Source organism: Xiphophorus couchianus, chromosome 3, assembly GCF_001444195.1.
Source record: "Xiphophorus couchianus chromosome 3, X_couchianus-1.0, whole genome shotgun sequence".
NCBI lineage: Eukaryota > Metazoa > Chordata > Actinopteri > Cyprinodontiformes > Poeciliidae > Xiphophorus > Xiphophorus couchianus.
In genome coordinates this window covers 14,308,602-14,326,309 of record NC_040230.1, presented here as the reverse complement: position 1 = coordinate 14,326,309, position 17,708 = coordinate 14,308,602, and the positions used below count along the sequence as shown (strand labels likewise).

The 17,708-nt window shown below is 37.6% G+C and overlaps 2 protein-coding genes across 3 annotated transcripts; both read left to right on the top strand.

The window, feature by feature from the left end:
* Positions 1-580: 580 nt before the first annotated feature.
* Positions 581-1,032, top strand: LOC114142231 (cortexin domain-containing 1). Its single transcript, XM_028013381.1, has 2 exons — positions 581-587; positions 851-1,032. The coding sequence occupies exons 1-2, from the start codon at positions 581-583 to the stop codon at positions 1,030-1,032; spliced, it is 189 nt and encodes a 62-aa protein (XP_027869182.1).
* Positions 1,033-1,519: 487 nt separating this feature from the next.
* On the top strand, positions 1,520-17,638 carry setdb1b (SET domain bifurcated histone lysine methyltransferase 1b). Of its 2 annotated transcripts, none has more exons than XM_028012907.1 (25): positions 1,520-1,629; positions 3,411-3,614; positions 3,690-3,859; positions 3,957-3,997; positions 4,909-5,035; positions 5,119-5,298; positions 5,414-5,615; positions 6,078-6,151; positions 6,241-6,431; positions 6,580-6,709; positions 7,078-7,327; positions 7,998-8,111; positions 10,407-10,710; positions 10,801-11,062; positions 12,268-12,358; positions 12,460-12,576; positions 12,700-12,869; positions 12,957-13,172; positions 13,261-13,431; positions 14,328-14,458; positions 14,600-14,616; positions 14,734-14,852; positions 14,931-15,193; positions 15,273-15,361; positions 17,337-17,638. In XM_028012907.1, the coding sequence occupies exons 1-25, from the start codon at positions 1,613-1,615 to the stop codon at positions 17,452-17,454; spliced, it is 3,768 nt and encodes a 1,255-aa protein (XP_027868708.1). In that variant the 5' UTR covers positions 1,520-1,612; the 3' UTR covers positions 17,455-17,638. The 2 variants fall into 2 exon arrangements, with proteins under 2 accessions (XP_027868708.1, XP_027868707.1); XM_028012906.1 differs by having other exon boundaries at positions 6,577-6,709.
* Positions 17,639-17,708: the final 70 nt, after the last annotated feature.

Genomic DNA, 17,708 nt, shown 5'->3' with positions numbered 1-17,708 from the left:
GCGACAGTAGTACGGGTCAGTTTCCATCTTAATTTTTCACCACTTAGGGCTAACAACAGACAAATGTAATATTTTAAGACACTCATGAACACTTAAATATTTAATATGCAGCACATATACCTGAATCATGTTTAACTCAAATGCTTCCCATCCGTTTGTCCTATTCTACTGTATTTGGTTTTATTTGACTATACTCACCTCACTTTTAGCCTGTGCATTTATTAGGTAACCTGCACCGTTTTTTGTTTTTTTTTTAAACTCAGGATCAGTTTCTGAGCCCTCTTAACTAGATTACAGCAAAAGCATCATATCCTCTTTCTTCTCTAACATTTTTTCCTTCTTTGTCATTTCACTTCCTACTTTTTTTAGAACATTTTTGTCATGGAATAATTTTAAGTGTTGTTCATTGGAGCAGAACTGTGTGTGAACTGTTTCATATTTATTTTAAGCACACTGGCATGACTTCAGAGTGTGCACACCACAGTAAAAGCTTACATTTTCAGGCAATTCAAAGGCAGATGTAACGAATTTTCTGAATTTTTCTGTTCTACACAGATACATGAGAGTTCTAGTCACCGGAATGACCTGTTTGTTACCAAACTCCCTATTAACTATTCAAGGAGGCCACAGGTGCCAAACAGACGCCTGTGTTTGGCTCATTGGAGGAAAAAAGGTGAAACAGCAGAACAGAACTGGGCAATAAAAAGACATCAGCTTAGGTTAATAATAGTGATAAACAAAGCAGAGGTGGAATGGTGGTAAACTTTTCAGGATTTTTTTTTTCTGGATTCAGATGAGATGTAGAAACACATTTTTGGATTTTGTGCATTTGTGAACATGGACCCTTCAGTTGGTCCTCTGAGAGGATTTGAAGTGGATGTGGATCTTGGTTTCGCCCTCTTCTTTTTCTTCCTTCTTTGCTTCTTTTTGCTCGTGACCATTGTTCGCTGTGCTCACCTGGTGCTGGACCCTTACAGCGCTGTTTCTGTGTCTACATACATGGAGGAGCAAGAGGACGAACCAGAGGAATGATGGAGACCAAAGAACAGTTGAGACTCCTCACGTGGAATCAGGCTTTGGTGACTTACTCTGTGTGCCTGTGAGGTTTTATTTTGGATGCAACTAATGGTTATTCTGAATCTTCCAATGAAGTGAGTGTGCTACGAAGAAGGTTAACGATCTTTTAAGAGGTATTATTGGAAAGTGGCAAACATTTGCATAAGAAGGATTCTTAGAAAGCACCATATTTCCTAAAATAATCTGGATTTTCTAAGTAAAACTAGTCAGTAAATATGCAAAGATATTTAGAAAATGCAAAATAAAAAGTAGATGCTGATATTTAACAAAGCAAGTTTTATTAGATGATAATGGCTATTAAGACAGCAGCTGTGGAAGAAAATCCGCAAAGATTAAAGATAAACGTATTCTTTTAATTTTAACAAATTAAAATTCTTTAAATTTTTTGACTGGAAGTGATATCATTTGGAGCGCTTTTTTTTTTGACAAGCAGCACCGCCCACCTCGGGTGCCCCGGCAACCACAGCATGCGCTACTCTTTGTAGCCAACCCTCCGCGTTAGCAACAGGCTAGTTTAAAATTTGCAATCGACAGGATGGAAAGCGGTGATGGGTGAGTGTTTTTAATTAGCCTTTCATTAGTTGTTTGAGTTCAGTGTGTGTCACGTTTGTGAGAACAGTTGCAAACTATAGAATAATATTTATTTTGCAGGCAGCCGCCGCATCCTGTCCGAAATATAAACACATTTCATTGCTCATGCTAGGCTAACCAGCTAGCATGCTCATGAATCTTGGTTGCTGCTAAACAAAACACTTAGAAGTTGTGATTTCTTGAATTGATACGCTGACTTAAATAACTTTATTTTGCAAGTCTGCACATTTTGTGCATTATAAACAAAATAGTCGCAATATATTACTAGTGTATTTGTTTCTACTGTAGTTCTCAGATGTTTACTAAGAAGATAATCATATTGCCTAATCAGTCAAAGCTGTTTTGCGTTTGTTTCTTGACTTTCTGACTAAACCTTCTACAGTTTCTATGAATGAGCGAGTTACAAACACCTACTCTTCACAGACGGGCTGCCGATCAGCAGAAAGAAAACCTTTTGCTTATCTGCTTGACCAAACTGAGCATGGGATCTGCTGCAGCCTTTACTGCTAACGGTCGCATTATTTTGCATGGACTTATTATTTTTTTTAACTTGATTTTATCTGGAGGATATCCAGGGGAAAACTCAGAAAGGGAAAATTCCTGTAAGATCTTCCCGCAGTTAAATGCTCTCTAGAAAAATACGGAGTGTAAATCGAGTGTTTTTATGGGTACTTATGAAAACGCAAAAAAAAAAAAAAAAAAAAAAAGCCTGTATTTCATATTTTTATACTCGGCTGTTATACTTTTCAAAGCTGATTTTGCGGCAAAGATTGACTGAGGCGCTATTATTTCATCTTTTTTACAGACCGGTGCATTTATGCTAAAATATTCCATGTCATGTTTACATAGCAACCTATAATTAATTTTTATCCCATCTATCCATCTATATGTCTGTTGAAGTCTCTATAAAGATGTAGGAAGTATAAACTCTGTGATACTGTTATTGCTTTTAGTAATAGTGTTTTAAAGTAAAAATATATAACTCAAAACTTCAACAGCATTCTGAGACCTTCCTAAAATACAACAATTAAGCTGTTGCTCCCTTACAACATGTATGTTGTGTTTTCTAATATTGCATTCAGTGTGTTTATTATTTCACTCAGATTTGGATGAATAAGCAGGGTCAGTCATTTAAAATGGTAGATTTCCTAATAAAATTATATTATTAAGCAATATTTTGATAGTAACGTGATTGTGCTTGATATAGTCACCAATCTGACCTCTATTTCTTACGCTGATTACATTTTTTAAGTCATATTCAAGCTGTGTTATACACATGAATTCAACCATTTATCAAGCATTTTATTTGTTGTTTAATTTTAGAGTTTTAAAAAATTGTGCATTTCAAGATAGAGTTCAGGCATTTTATAAGTAAATTTTTTACCCTATTTTCATTGATTGCAGCTCTTAATCCCATACGTTCCACTTGACTCTGAAGAATTATGACAGATTAACTGTGAGCAACATTTATTAGAGGCACATGATCCCATTTCTTTGCATTAGACTATTAAAGATGATATAAATTTCTCCCGACTGACAGCTCAATTTTGCGCCAGACTTTCCTGGGAACAAAATCATCACCATCACTTCCCAGAATCATAATTTGTTATGGTTCTGGAAACCATAACACCTCTCTCGGTCATTCAAAAATTATATAAGCCCAAGTAAGTGTTGAGTCTGTCTGCTGATGGATGAAAGACATAAAGTGCGATGCTCATCTGCTGGTTGTGTCCCCTCCTCAGAATGGAGGTCGACGACTGGGACCCCAGTCTGGAGGACGAGTTGGGAGTTTCACTGGATGACCTGAAGAAATGGATTGAGGAGGCTGTGGAGCAGAACGAGGCTGTGAAGAAGAAAAAAGCCCAGTTGATAGAGCTCGAGGAATGGGTGGAACAGAAAGAGAAAGAAGAGGCGAAAACAGAGAAACTTCTCAACGATGCAAACCAGTATGGAAGATGTTGTTTTTTTGGGTTAAGTGGTGTTTTTTGCCATGTGCTCATTTTGTCTCTCTGATTCTTCAGGTCCGTATTGGAGTGTGAGAAGCTGGTGAGGGCAGCGTATGAAAACAACGGCCTCGTCTACCGAGAGAGCAGCTCAGAGGATGAAGGAGGTGGCGGAGGAGGAGGGCTGCCCTCTGAAGTCATCGAGATTGATGATGATGACGACGATGACGTCATAGCTGTAGGATGTTGTAAGTCACAGTTTTCTGCAGAGTTGCTGTCAGTGCTGCAGTAGCTGGAAATGCTAACATGCTTATTTTATCTCTCACTTCTGTTCTCCACCATCAGTGGTTCCTCCAAAGACACAAACGCCATCTAAGGACCCAACAGTGAGAGCAGTCAGCCACGGCTTTTCCTCTTCTGATGATCAAGTGTCGATGACGAATGATTAATTAAATTATCTGTAAAACACAGTCTTTGGCCGTGAAATTAATATTTCCACCTCCAAAAATAATTGTACACATAGCATCGTTTTCTGAAAGGTTTTCATCCACATCAACTCTTACAATCTGGTCCTGAGTGTTGTATTAAACATGCCAAACCTATAGGGGCAGCGTAGCGCTAAGCTAAAACTTGTCAACCAATCAGATTCCTTCAAAACAACCAAAACTTCCTGTTGGGAATTAAACATGGTGCCAGAAGGTTTGTGTGGGCTGAAAAACGATAAATGTTTGAAAATGTACATATTTCTAAGAACAAGGCATTTTGCCAACAGGATATTTATCCATTTTACCTCTAATATAGTTTTATATAAATTTTAAAAAACTTGTTTTTATGAATGAAATAAAAAAAAAAATAGAATAATTTATATTAATTAAAATAAATATTTATAACAAAGGATTATGTGTATATTTTTATAGAGTACAACATTTTAAAATATAATTCTAAAATATGGCTTTACTACAAGTGTTGTGTGAATTGGTAACATAATTTTGAAAAATTAATAAATGGAAGATGTAACAAATAATAAAAGAAAAAAATGCACTTGAGTTACTAGGACGTAACGTAAATAATAATCTCCTGCACCATTCCATATAACAATTAAGGCACCAATGGTAAATAATACTCAGCCGTAAACATTAACCAAGGCTCACAAAGAAAGGAAGAAGAAATTAGCTCACTGTGATCATCCTCATCCTGTTTTCCACTGCATGAATTGTCTTATAATGTTCCACTAAAACCTGAAGTCCACATTGTTTCCAGCTGTTCTGACATCTGCTGCCTGCTCTTTCATCACCAGTTAAATGAAGCCTCTGCAGTTCTGCAGAAAACCACCCAGCAGGTCCAGAAGTTGGTCCAAATAGTCGCCAAGCCTTCCTCTGTTTCTCCATTGATACGAACAGCAGTGCAATCTGTAGTTCAGCCAGGTGAGCACACGTAAAGCTTCTTGCTTTGTGGAGCTGTTATTGATACTAATGTGGGGATTTTTTTTATTTATTTTATCTTCCAGGAGTTCAGGGCCCGACACCAGCAATATTTGTATCACAAGCTCCGTCTCATCAGACGATGACGCAGACGCAGCCAAACCCCAACATAAAAGAAGACGAGCTCAAAGTGGGGATGAACATCCTGGGAAAGAAACGCACCAAGACATGGCATAAAGGCAACCTGGTGGCAATTAACCCTGTTGGTGTGTTTCTTTTAAACTCATTATAAGCATCACCTGTATCACAATGTTTTACATAACTTTTGCTTTTTGCTCTGTTGGATTGTTTTGATAATCCATAAGCTCTCTTTGTTTCCAGGAAATGGTGTATTTAAGTACAAGGTGAGGTTTGATAAAGGCAAGAGTCTGCTGTCTGGAAATCATGTGGCGTTTGACTACAACCCCACCCTGGAGAGCCTGTACGTCGGGGCTCGTGTCGTCGCTAAGTACAAAGATGGAAACTTGGTGTGGCTGTACGCTGGAATCGTAGCAGAGATGCCGAACAACAAGAACCGCATGAGGTATAAATTTTATTTATTGTCATATCACACAGATTAAGAAGAATTTGTAGGTTTACATTGGCAAGAAGTTGGTAATTATTCTGATCCTGTATGTCCGGTTGTTATTTACAATGATCTCTTTTGCTATTCTTATTATGCCTAGATTTTTTTTGTCTTCTTCTGAGTTCATTTGTAACCATTTTATCTATATAAAATTATTTATTTGTTGGCTCCTTAGCACAGTATATTGAACAGGCACATTAATATTCTAACATGGTTTTAATTACAAAGTTTTCTACAATTAGTCCTTTATAAGCAGAAAATTGGTGTTAACAAATTATGTATGCACATGTTTTCTCTGTCCTACTGATTGCTTGTTTTCTTGCTTGAAAACCTGCTTGAAATAAATAAATCAAATAAAAAATGTGGACGTTTCCAAAAGTTATGTTTTAAGTTCAATAACATACAACATTTGTGTTTTAGGTTTCTGATCTTCTTTGACGACGGCTACGCTTCATATGTGATCCTTCCTGAACTGTATCCGGTTTGCAGACCATGTAGGATTTAACTTCTGTCTTTGATAAAACATTAAAATAACATGCAGGAAAAGAGATAAATGAAGACGTTTTTCTGTTTCTTTGTGTAGTAAAACGAACTTGGGAAGACATAGAGGATGCATCTTGTCGGGACTTCATCGAGGAGTACATCTCCGCCTATCCCAGCAGGCCGATGGTGCTCCTAAAGGTCGGCCAGATAATCAAGACAGAGTGGGAGGGGACCTGGTGGAAGAGCAAAGTGGAGGAAGTGGACAGCAGCTTGGTCAAAATCCTCTTTCTGGTTCGTACGAGCCACTCATCCGAATTCAAATACCATTTTTCAGAGCTTCCAGGTCAACAGTTGCATTAATATTTCTTACAAAGATGTGGCACTTTAGTCTTGGAGAGCGTTTTAAAACAATTTCCTGTGTTTTCTTGGTGTTGAGAAGGACGATAAGAGGAGCGAATGGATTTACAGAGGATCCACCAGGTTGGAGCCCATGTTCAATCTGAAACTGGCTTCAGCAAACACACAAGAAAAGAAGCTAGCTGGCCACCAGAGGACAAGGCCAAACATGGGTAACTGGACACAGACTAGCATTCACACAGATTTGCAACATTAAAACCTTGTATTGAACCTTGTCAAAGCCTGACTTAATCAGAAAATCCCCCTGGTTCTGTCAGCCAGAACTGGTTGGGTTTGAGCTTTTTTTATTAGGACTATCATAAAGTTTAAAGCATTAATGATCTATTTAGTGACTATAACTTTGTTTTGTTTTTTAACAAAAAGTCTTCTAAAACTTGCATTAATAATAGTTTAAATAGTATTTTGATCAATAATTACTACATGCTCTTTTTTGGGGAAGAAAGTTGGATCTTTAATGGAGAATTTCCCTCTGTCTGTCACTACTTCTACACTGTCTGTTGCTACTTTTTCCAATCTCTAGGAGCATTAAGGAGTAAAGGCCCAGTCGTTCAGTACACTGGCGTCGAACACGTCGGAGCTTCTCCTGCCAAACCTCCTCAAACGACACAGAGTCAGCCGCCAGCGACGACACTGATCCAGCAGCTTCAGCAGCGCCCGCAGCCCCAGCTCATCCAGCAGGTCCAGCCATCCCTGCAAACCCAGCAGCCACAAACTCAACAAACCCAGCAAACCCCTCAGCCCTCACCGGCTGCCCAGCTTCAACGCATTGAGTAAGTATTAGAGCTGAAACGCTTAATTGCATTATTGAAATATTGTGTGGATTATATAGATTTTTTAAAAATGCCCATTCGCTGAAAGAACAACTCAGAGCAGTAATTAACCTAAAACTATAACAAAACATTTTGCATTAAAGATAAAAAAAAATTATTTTGGCTGTAAATATGTTCTACCCAAAATTCCTCCAGTGGCATTAGGCTTTACCTAATTAAAATTATGTTACAAAAATCACATTTTTAATCAGTCCAAAAAACAATCACTATATCAGTCCTACACTACATTGAAGTTAGGTTAAAGTGGAATAGCTGAGCTTTTCACACGTTGATGTCAAAATTATTGTTTTGACTGAAGCATCCTTTGCTACAAATGGCATAGCATACACTATAGAAATGCTTTTCTATTGCATTTTAGGCAATAAAACATTTACTTTCAAATTTAAAGAAGGAATTATTTGTTTTTTTTGCATCTTTTAATGTTTGCATGAAAGCCTGTAATAAGAACAGGTAAGTAATGATCATCATCCAGATGTTAGTTTCTAGCATGTTTCACTTTTTGTCAGGGTATAACAATTACAGCTTCCTGGGAAGCTAACCTACGCTTTAATGCTCGAGTTGTCAAGAATAAACAATAATTTTTTTTCCCCTTTTGTTTTATCACCTCAAGAAATAAACATCAGATGGCAAAGAAGAGCACGTCTAATTTCATCCCTGGTGTCGGCGGGACGCATGCCTCCAAGATCTTGCAGGCTGCGTCTGCTAATGCCAGCAACCTCTTAGTGTAAGTTCACAGTTTTACACAATTAAATTCAGTAAACAAAACCAAGAAAGTAACTAATAAAGCTACTCAGATTCTGTTCTTTGATAGAAAATTAGCACTACATAGTATATATTTTTATTTTCAATGCAGACACAATGTTTGGTAAAGCTCCATTTTTGTACTGCTGTCATCTTGTGCTTAAGTCTGTCGTACTAACAAAATTTGGTGGATGATAAATTGTTCCAGAAGTGCTATTACAATAAACGATAACATTGTTCTTTTGAGGCAATTTTCAAGTAATATAATTTTAATAATCCAGGAATACATTCTCAGCCTTAAAGTTTTATTAACATTTAGCACTGGAACGAGGAAAATGTTTTAAATATTCAAAATAAATAATCAGAACAACAGAAACAACAAATAAAACGAATTAAGTCTCTGTAAACAAAATTGTCCCATCGAGCAAAAAAAAGGTTTTGTTGAGACCAAAGCACCAGACCGAATACTTTTGTCAAACAGCTTTTGGTAGAAAAAGAGAGAAAAGATAAAAACGATAAATCATGCAAGTGGAAATTATTGAGCTAATTTTAATTTATCATGCAATTATTTGATTTATTGTGACTCAAAGACCGACTCTGACCAGCAGAGCAGGAGTTAAATTAGATAAATTAGCTAATCAACTATCCGTGTTCAGCGGAGAGCTCGTTAACAATCGCAAAATAAATATCAAGCCTGAAAACCTAATATCGTAACGGACTGAATGTTTTGATTTCAACGTAATCTCTGATCGGCTTGAGCAGCTCAGGCGGTTGCCAAGGCAACGGTTGTTTTACCTTTGTTTACCTGTGGCGCATTACAGCCTCTGTAATTTCTGAACGCTCAATAAACGACAAAACTGGACTAATTACCTCCTTCGTTTGCGAGTATACATCATTTACAACATACATCAAGTAGGACAAATATATTTTATTAAGTATTTAACAAATGGCTCCTACCGCCATAATTATGTGAGATTAAATTAATTGTCTTATATATTAAAAAAAAAGAACAAAAAACTATTTTGGTGTTCTCTGGCATATTGCTTTGAGCTCAGACCTTTATTGGTTTTTCCTCTATGCTATTTATTTTCATCTCTTATTTAGTGGAAATATTGAGACTTTCTCTAAAATGACAAGCTTTTTCAACCTGCTTTGCGACATTGAAATAAATTCCAGTCCAACATCTGGTTTGAGGTGATTCATCTGGAACCTGTTGGAGGAAAACTATCCCAACTTCAGAAGATGTGCTTTAACCTAACAGAGCTTTGTGGTTCCTCCTGTTATTCTGTAGTTTCTCAAATTAAGGTAACCAAAAAAAAAAAAGTTCAGATCTACCATAACTGACTGACACCTGTTGGCCTCAGGTTTGCAACCAGCTTCTGACAGAGAAACCAGTAACCTCCTCCCAGTGTCAGAATCTCACTGAGGAAGAAACTGGGTTAGGCTTTCTATCACTTTAATATGTCTGCTATAACTAATGTATATTTGCATAAGTCAATAGAGTTTAATTTACAATTTTTATATGTTCGTAAGATGTGGTGAGAGAAGAAGTAGATCTTAGTCTCAAAAGGTTGGGCACCCCTGCACAAGAGGATCAATAAATATAAATGCATTTGAAAATATGATTGAATTCAGGTGTGCAGCTTAGTGACATAAATCTCACTTCTTTAAGTCAGTGGAGTCCTGAAGAAACCTGTTTCAAATGGGAATGTTTGTCAAGAGAAATGTTTGTGTTTGCAGCACCATGCATTCATAGCCATAAAGTTACCTAAAAAAGAAGCAAAAAAAGTTTTTTAATCATAATTTTTATAATTACCACAATATTAAAACAATGTATCGTAATGAAATTGTAAGTCCATATCGCCCAATGGCCATTTTAATGTTTTGACCATTTTAGTTTTATATCTCGTTTCCATTAGTATGAGATATAAAATCCGTTATGATGAAAAACCTTCTGGTTTTGAAAAGATGTTGCTCCTGAACTTATTTCCTGTCTCTGACAATTTAACGCTTCCATACAAAAGTTTCCTGCAAGAACATAAAAACTTTTTATTTTTAAGATGAGACTTGCAGTATTCTTACATACTGTAAGTCTCAGTGACCTCAGGAAAGGACGAAACAACTCCGTTCTGTATTTTCATTGATTTAAGTGTTTTAAATATCTTTGCGTAGCTTTTTTGCTTACAATTGTTTTATTTATGAAGAAACCGTTTTAACTTTCAAAGTTAGCTGAATCAAATTCAGTTTTTTGTCAGTTTGTAATGTTTTAAATCCACAGTGGAAAAGTGCAGAGCACCCCGAGTACACCCACGTCCTCCTTCACACCTCTGTATCAGAGACAGACGTCCGCCCTGGTGTCTCCTCCTTCCATCGTCACGCATGCGATGGCCACCATCCCTCAGCAGCCGTCCTACAGAGCCCCGACGGACCGCATCTTCTACCTGGCTCACACCTGTCAGCCTGCGTGTCTGAACCGTGTTCGACCAGCAAAATCAGACCTGCACAGAGGAAAGAACCCCCTCCTCACGCCGCTGCTCTACGATTTCAGACGCATGACGGGACGACGCAAAGTCAACCGTAAAGTACGCGCAATCTTTTGAGTCGTATAAAAATTCTGCTTGTGTGAATGAATTTAGTCTTAAAACGACGTTTTCTTTATGTTCGACCTTCAGATGTCCTTCCATGTTATCTACAAGGCTCCGTGTGGACTTTGTCTGCGTAACATGGGGGAGATCCAGAACTACCTCTTCCAGACCCGCTGTGACTTTATATTCTTAGAGATGTTCTGTCTCGACCCGTATGTCTTGGTGGACCGACCTTTCCAGCCACAAAGGCCCTTCTATTACATTCTAGACATCACTAGTGGGAAGGAGGACATCCCTCTGTCCTGCGTCAATGAGATTGATACCACTCCACCACCTAATGTAAAATACAGTAAGGATCAAAACCATTTTCTACCAAATGTGGGATTATTTCATATTTTTATTCAGTTTTATTCTTCCTTTGGTCAGTCGTTCACATTCCTAAATCTTTCTTTCAGCCTAATTTTTCCCTGTGCAATTTATTTAACATGGACACATTTTCTCCAAAATCTTCAGTATGAAAATATTCAGCTTCAATAACGACTAATTTATTTTCAGGCATTTCACTCATCTTCCCATGTGTATAATGGAAATCTTTAAATAAAATATTAGTAAAAGAAAACAAAGTTTTTCTAAGTACTAAGAAGAAATATGTCAGCTTCTTAAATTGGGAAAATAATCTAATTTACTTTTGTGCATCTAAGATATATCATTAGATGCAATGGTATACCATAACTCATTTTCATTTTGGGCCATATCAAAAATCCGAATGTTTTTAAAGGGCCAGACTGTATTAAAACCATTCAAATGCTAAAATATCAATAAATAGCTGTTTCAGCATTCAATAAGTGTTTCTTAAAATTAAATAATATTGAAAATCTTTTCAAACTGATCAGTCCAACCAGGATTGTTTTAGTTTTTTGCAATCAAAATCAAAATGCAATCAAGATTTTCTGGTGTTAATTTAGAAATATTTGTAAGGAATTTTTATGATATTTGCTAAAGTATGATGTTAAATGTGACTTTTTATTAATCGCCCTATTGATCACAGACTATGACTTGACATCAAGTGAGGCTGAGGCAGCAGTCACTTAAACTCAAAGTTTTGGCAGGTTTTGAGAAAAAAGTTCAGTAAAATTAAAAAAAAATGTGCGGATCTGTTGACTTTGTGTGAATTTTTCAGATTTGTGAAAAACTGGAGGGACTTATTGATGTAATTTTGAGTCTGAAGGGCCACATTAAAATCTCTGGTGGGCCAGATTTGGCCCCCGGGCCTTGAGTTTAACAAATGTGACCAAAAATGATAAATGTTTTAAGATAAATTAAGAAAATCCGTCCAGTTTTTCTTGTTTTTCTCTCTCTCTCTCTTTTTTTTTTTTTACATGAGAGCAAAGTTTAGCAAGTTGATCACAATCTGTGTCAAAATTAAAATGCAGCAAATTAAAAATGATTGCTAACTTGTGCGTTCAGCTGTACTTTGCTGCTGAATACAATTTGTTTTGTGATAATGTCACACCTGATAGCTGTGCCTGACTCATTCTCTCCTCTCTCTACAAGGCAAGGAGCGAATCCCTGAAGACGGAGTATTTATTAACACCAGTTCAGACTTCCTGGTCGGCTGTGAATGTACCGACGGCTGTAAAGACAAGTCAGTGGAGATAATCGCCTTTATTTCAATTTGTCTGCTGCAGATAAAACCCTGGAAATTTGTCATGGGATCTTGGTATTTCTTCTTCTTTTTAATTACAGATCCAAATGTTCCTGCCACCAGCTGACCCTGCAGGCTTCAGGCTGCACACCTGGGGGACAGATCAACCAGAGCGCTGGATATTCATACAAACGATTAGAGGAGTGCTTACCTACAGGGTCAGACATTTTCACATGCATAATTCACTCATGTCTTTCATTAACACACAGGGAAATAATAACTGAAAACTAATTTTGTCCTCATGTTTAATGTGAAATTCTTTCTTCCTGCTCTTCTCTTAGGATCTATGAGTGCAACAAAAGGTGTAAATGTTGTTCTCAGATGTGCACCAACCGGCTGGTGCAGCACGGCCTGCAGGTCCGTCTGCAGCTCTTTAAGACACAGAACAAAGGCTGGGGCATTCGCTGTCTGGATGATATAGCTAAGGGATCATTTGTGTGCATTTATGCTGGTGAGAAACACGATTAGGACTGATGGGAAGACAGACACAATCAGGCTGCCATTGATGCATTGTCTTTCTTTTCTTCTATTTTACCAGGTAAAATCCTGACTGATGATTTCGCTGACAAAGAAGGTCTAGAGATGGGTGACGAGTATTTTGCTAACCTGGATCACATCGAGAGCGTGGAGAACTTCAAGGAAGGCTATGAGAGCGAGGCGCACTGCTCCGACAGCGAGGGCAGCGGCGTGGACGTGTCCAGAATGAAAATCCAGCCGTCCGCTTTAGTCTCCAGCAGCGCTGCGAGGAAAAAAAGTGAGTCCTACCCCAAACACATGATGTCTCGGCTGCTTTTATTTACAACATGCAGCCATTTTATCATACATGTCTCCTCGTCCCGCAGCTCAGAGCTCCAGCTCTTCAGATGACAGCAATGACGAAGAGGAGAAAGATTCAAAGAGTGAAGATGAAAGCGACAGCTCAGACGACACTTTTGTGAAGGACAACTACTACACCCCTAGCTCTGTGTGGAGGAGTTACACGACTCGTGGTCAGGCCAAGGGCAACAAAGAAGGTACTGCAGATCCATCGCTAATGATCAAACTCAGCAGTAGTGGTGCAATACACTGCTCTGAAAAAAATGAAGAGCCCACTGCAGTGAACCTCATTGAAAACTTCATGATTATTCCACCAAATATTGATTTCTGAACTCTTCCTGAGTTACAACATCAGTATTGTTGTTTCTAAATGAACATGAACTTGTTTTCTTTGCATTATTTGAGGCCTGAAAGCCTCAAATAATCTTTTTTGTTATTTTGACCACTTATCATCTTCTGCAAATAAAAACTAAATTTTTGCTTGTAACGTCAGAGACATGTCAGTAGTTCATAGAAAAAAGGAATAATGTTCATTTCACTCAAATATATACCTATAAAAAGTAAAATCAGAGAAACTGATCATTTTAAGTGGTCTCTTAAATATTTCCAGAGTTTTATATGTAAATGATTTCAATATTTTTTATTTTCTTTATGGTAACACTATGTGCCCACCACACATTTGTCCTTTGCATGCTAAATATAAATTCTGTTTTTTAAATAAAAACTTACATTTTAGGAAAACCCTTATTGCTCACCGTGTTAATCTAATTTAGAGGAAATCAACACATATTACTGAGACCTGATGATCTCACCGTGAGCAAATTGCTTTAATGTTGCTAGTAGGTAATGTCTAAGATGTGGGCCATTTTCTCTCGTCTTTTATTGACTTGCCTGCATTTGGTGCTTAAGGGTAATTAAAAAAGTAAATTTGGTAGAACAACTTAATTTATCACGCTTCGATAAACAGTTGTAGTACGCCAACAACATGCTAGCTAATGTTAAAACAGCGAGATGAATGCGGGTAGCCATGCTTTGCCTTATTGCTGCCTGATTGTTTTGCTAAATAAAGTTAATTCTTGCTCTCCTGCTGCAGGGAGTCAGGACAGTAAAGATGGACTGAGTGTCTCAGCCAAAGGTCAGGATGATGAGAAGCCGCCCTCTATGCCAGAGGAGACGGGGAAAAGCAAAGTGGCTTCCTGGTTAACAAGCCAGGGTCTGAAGAAGGTCAGTAAAATAAAACAAATAATATTAAGCCATGAGATTATTTTACATCCTGAAATGTGCAGGTGCCACATGAAACAAACTCTGAATATATATTTTATTTTGGGCGATTTTTGCTTCAATACTCTGTTCTCTCTCCAACAGGAAACTGGAGACAAGAGGTGTGCTGAAATTCTCAAACTCTCCTTAAATTTAATAGGACATTTTCATTTAAACTTTAATGTTACACAAAATTTTCCAACCATGTGGCCTGCTCATAGAATATTCTTATTCTGCAGTCAAATAAAGACAGAGCAATCAAAGAAACAGGACGTCATGACTCTATCGGACAGCGACGATGTTCAAACCATTAGCTCCGGATCTGAAGACAACAAAGAGAGGGAGAAAGCCACTCCGGGTAAACGCAGTTAAAAAGCAAACACCACATCTTTACTCTACATGTTTCGTGACTTTCCCACACTCTTCTTCGCTGGAGCTTCTGTATCTGGCGTGACCAAGAAGCAGGTGGCAGTGAAATCCACGCGAGGCATCGCCCTGAAGAACAGCCACAGTTTGATGGTGAAACCGCCTGGGGGAGGAGTCGGGCCCAGCGCTCAGGGGAGCAAACCCGGCCACCAGGGGCAGCCTGGAGGAGGGGCAGAAAACGCTCCCAAAAACACCCGGCTGTTCTTTGACGGCGAAGAGTCCTGCTACATCATCGATGCCAAGTTGGAGGGAAATCTGGGACGTTACCTCAATGTAAGAAAATGTTCTCTGTCATTTAAAAACAGCTTTCTGTGATTCAAATTGACATGCTCTTCTGTTACCTGCATTACAGCACAGCTGCAGTCCTAACCTGTTCGTCCAGAACGTGTTTGTCGACACACACGACTTGAGATTCCCCTGGGTGGCGTTCTTCGCCAGCAAGTGAGTGAGAAATGGGTTCATTTCATCATAGTGGGGATTTACAGTTTAAACATGGTCTGTAAGCCCTATTGTGACATACTAATGAGGGAGTGTCGGAAAGAGTAGGAGGTTCTTAAAGAGACAGAGGCCAATTTTATGGATATGACTGTGAAGCAAAATCAGAGTAATTTTAATTTATCTTTGATATATAAAGAATTTTAAAAACAACTGGAGGTAAGAAAGTTTTAAGCTTTAAACATTTCCTCTAGAAAAAAATCTGGAAGCAACCAATTGTTGTAAAACTGCAAAAGTATTCACACCTCTTCAACTTTTCAACATTACAACCTCATTATAGCTCATTTCTGCATTAATGGGACACACAAACATGGTGGCAGCAGCACCCACACATATACAGCTTTGGAAAACATTAAGAGCCCACTGCTGTGAACCCCACTGGTTATTCCACCAAATATTGATTTCTGAACTCTTCCTGAGTTAAAACAGTAGTATTGTTATTTCTATATGAACATGAACTTATTTTTGCTTGGAAATTCAGAGACATGTTGTCAGTAGTTCATAGAATAAAAGAACAATGTTCATTTTACTCAAACATTTATTTATAAAGGGCAAAATCAAAGAAACTGATCATGTTAAGTGGGCTCTTCATTTTTTCCAGAGCCGTATTTATGTTAGAATGGCCCAGTCAAAGTCCAGGCCTAAATCTAGTTAAGACGGATGCTCTCCATCTAACCGTACTGTACTGAGTTTGAGCTATTTGGAAAAGAACAACAGTCAAAGATTTAGTCTTGTGTCTGCAGAAACAGAGCATAAACTATTTGCAGCTGCATTTACAGCCATAGGTTTTACAAATAAAAATGTTTGCTACTCTTCTAGATTTTGATTTAAAAGTTTTGAAAACCACATATCATTTTGTTTCCACTTCATAATTACATTTTGTGTTGATCTATCACATACAATCCCACTAAAATAATTGGGTTTGTTGTGTTAAAATGCGGAGAAGTTTAAACTGTATGAATATCTTACAGTCTTAAATTTACATATTGTTTAATAAGAGCCACAGAAGAAGATGTTTCAGCCAAAGACAAACCAAAATACGTTAAAAGGGTAGACATAATAATTTAAAAAATATGTTTCAAGGGTTACTAAATGTATTTTTGCTGAAGTCAACAGTGATTTTTATTTATTTATTTTGCAGCTTAAACCTGGAATTTGCTTTGGGTTCTTTCAGCAGCTACTGTCATGATTGCTACATCCTAACTAAGAAGACTTTAAAGCCTTTCGGTGTCATTCAATTCAAATTCAAAAGTACTTTATGAATCCCAAATTAAATATAGCAAAAATATAAATAATACTGCAAAAATCTGTCCAACTATACAAAAGAAAAAAGAAGAAACATTTGTCCAAAAAAAAGCAGTTTTCCTCCCAAATTGCAGGAATGATTGTCTGAAAAAGGGAGAAAATATCAATGAAAGTACAGAGCTACTTCAATAATAATATATCAATAGTAATATAGTTTTGTTTCCTTCATGCTGCATTTTGTTGTAGCTGGTATTTAAGTTTCAGACTTCTAAGCTGGAAAAATCTGATAAAAAGGTTTGAAAACCTCATGAATGTGATGGCAGTAGGTGTAATGATGGTCTATTGGCTTTTTCTCTTATATTTCTTAAAATCCACCTCATATAGAGATGATTGGCCTGTGATATTAAGCTTCTAACACATTTGAAGACAGAAACATTTGTTACTGGCGCTCTGGTTAGTTGGGAGTCATTCCCAGGTCAAGTTTTCATAGACGGTCGAACAGATAAAACATTTTGTAATGGTTTGCTTCAGTTACAAGTCTAAATATTATAGATCAGAAATGCCTAATACTTATTTTTTTATTTTTATTTTAACTCGTTTGCACCTTCGTTCTTCTTCATATTGTTATATTATCTGATAAGGTTCCCTTCTGTCTCTCCCGCTGTGTTGCGTTCAGGCGGATTCGGGCCGGGACAGAACTGACCTGGGATTATAACTACGAGGTGGGAAGCGTTGAAGGCAAAGAGCTGCTGTGCTGCTGCGGATCCACAGAGTGCCGTGGACGGCTGCTGTGATCCACCCGGACTTACACCAACATCCCCCTCAACGCTGAACCCCGTTTATTTTATGTTTTATTAAGTTCTAGGAATTTTATAACATCTCCTTCTTTTCGTGTGTTTATTTTTTTTACCAGCATGTGACTCTTAATGTCGTCCATTAAATGTTTTCTTTACCTCCGAATAAAAGTTTCTTCAGTGACCGGGGCTCCTGCCTTGTTACTCATGTATTACTGCGTGAATTATAAGTTATTTTGTGTTTTCTGAAAAAT

What these genes read in the sequence shown, in the direction of transcription:
- setdb1b (XM_028012906.1), top strand. An exon ending in AACAACAAGAACCGCATGAG is followed by an intron (nt 5,616 to 6,077) that starts GTATAAATTTTA and finishes TTTGTGTTTTAG; the next exon opens with GTTTCTGATCTTCTTTGACG. An exon ending in GGCCAAGGGCAACAAAGAAG is followed by an intron (nt 13,432 to 14,327) that starts GTACTGCAGATC and finishes CTCCTGCTGCAG; the next exon opens with GGAGTCAGGACAGTAAAGAT.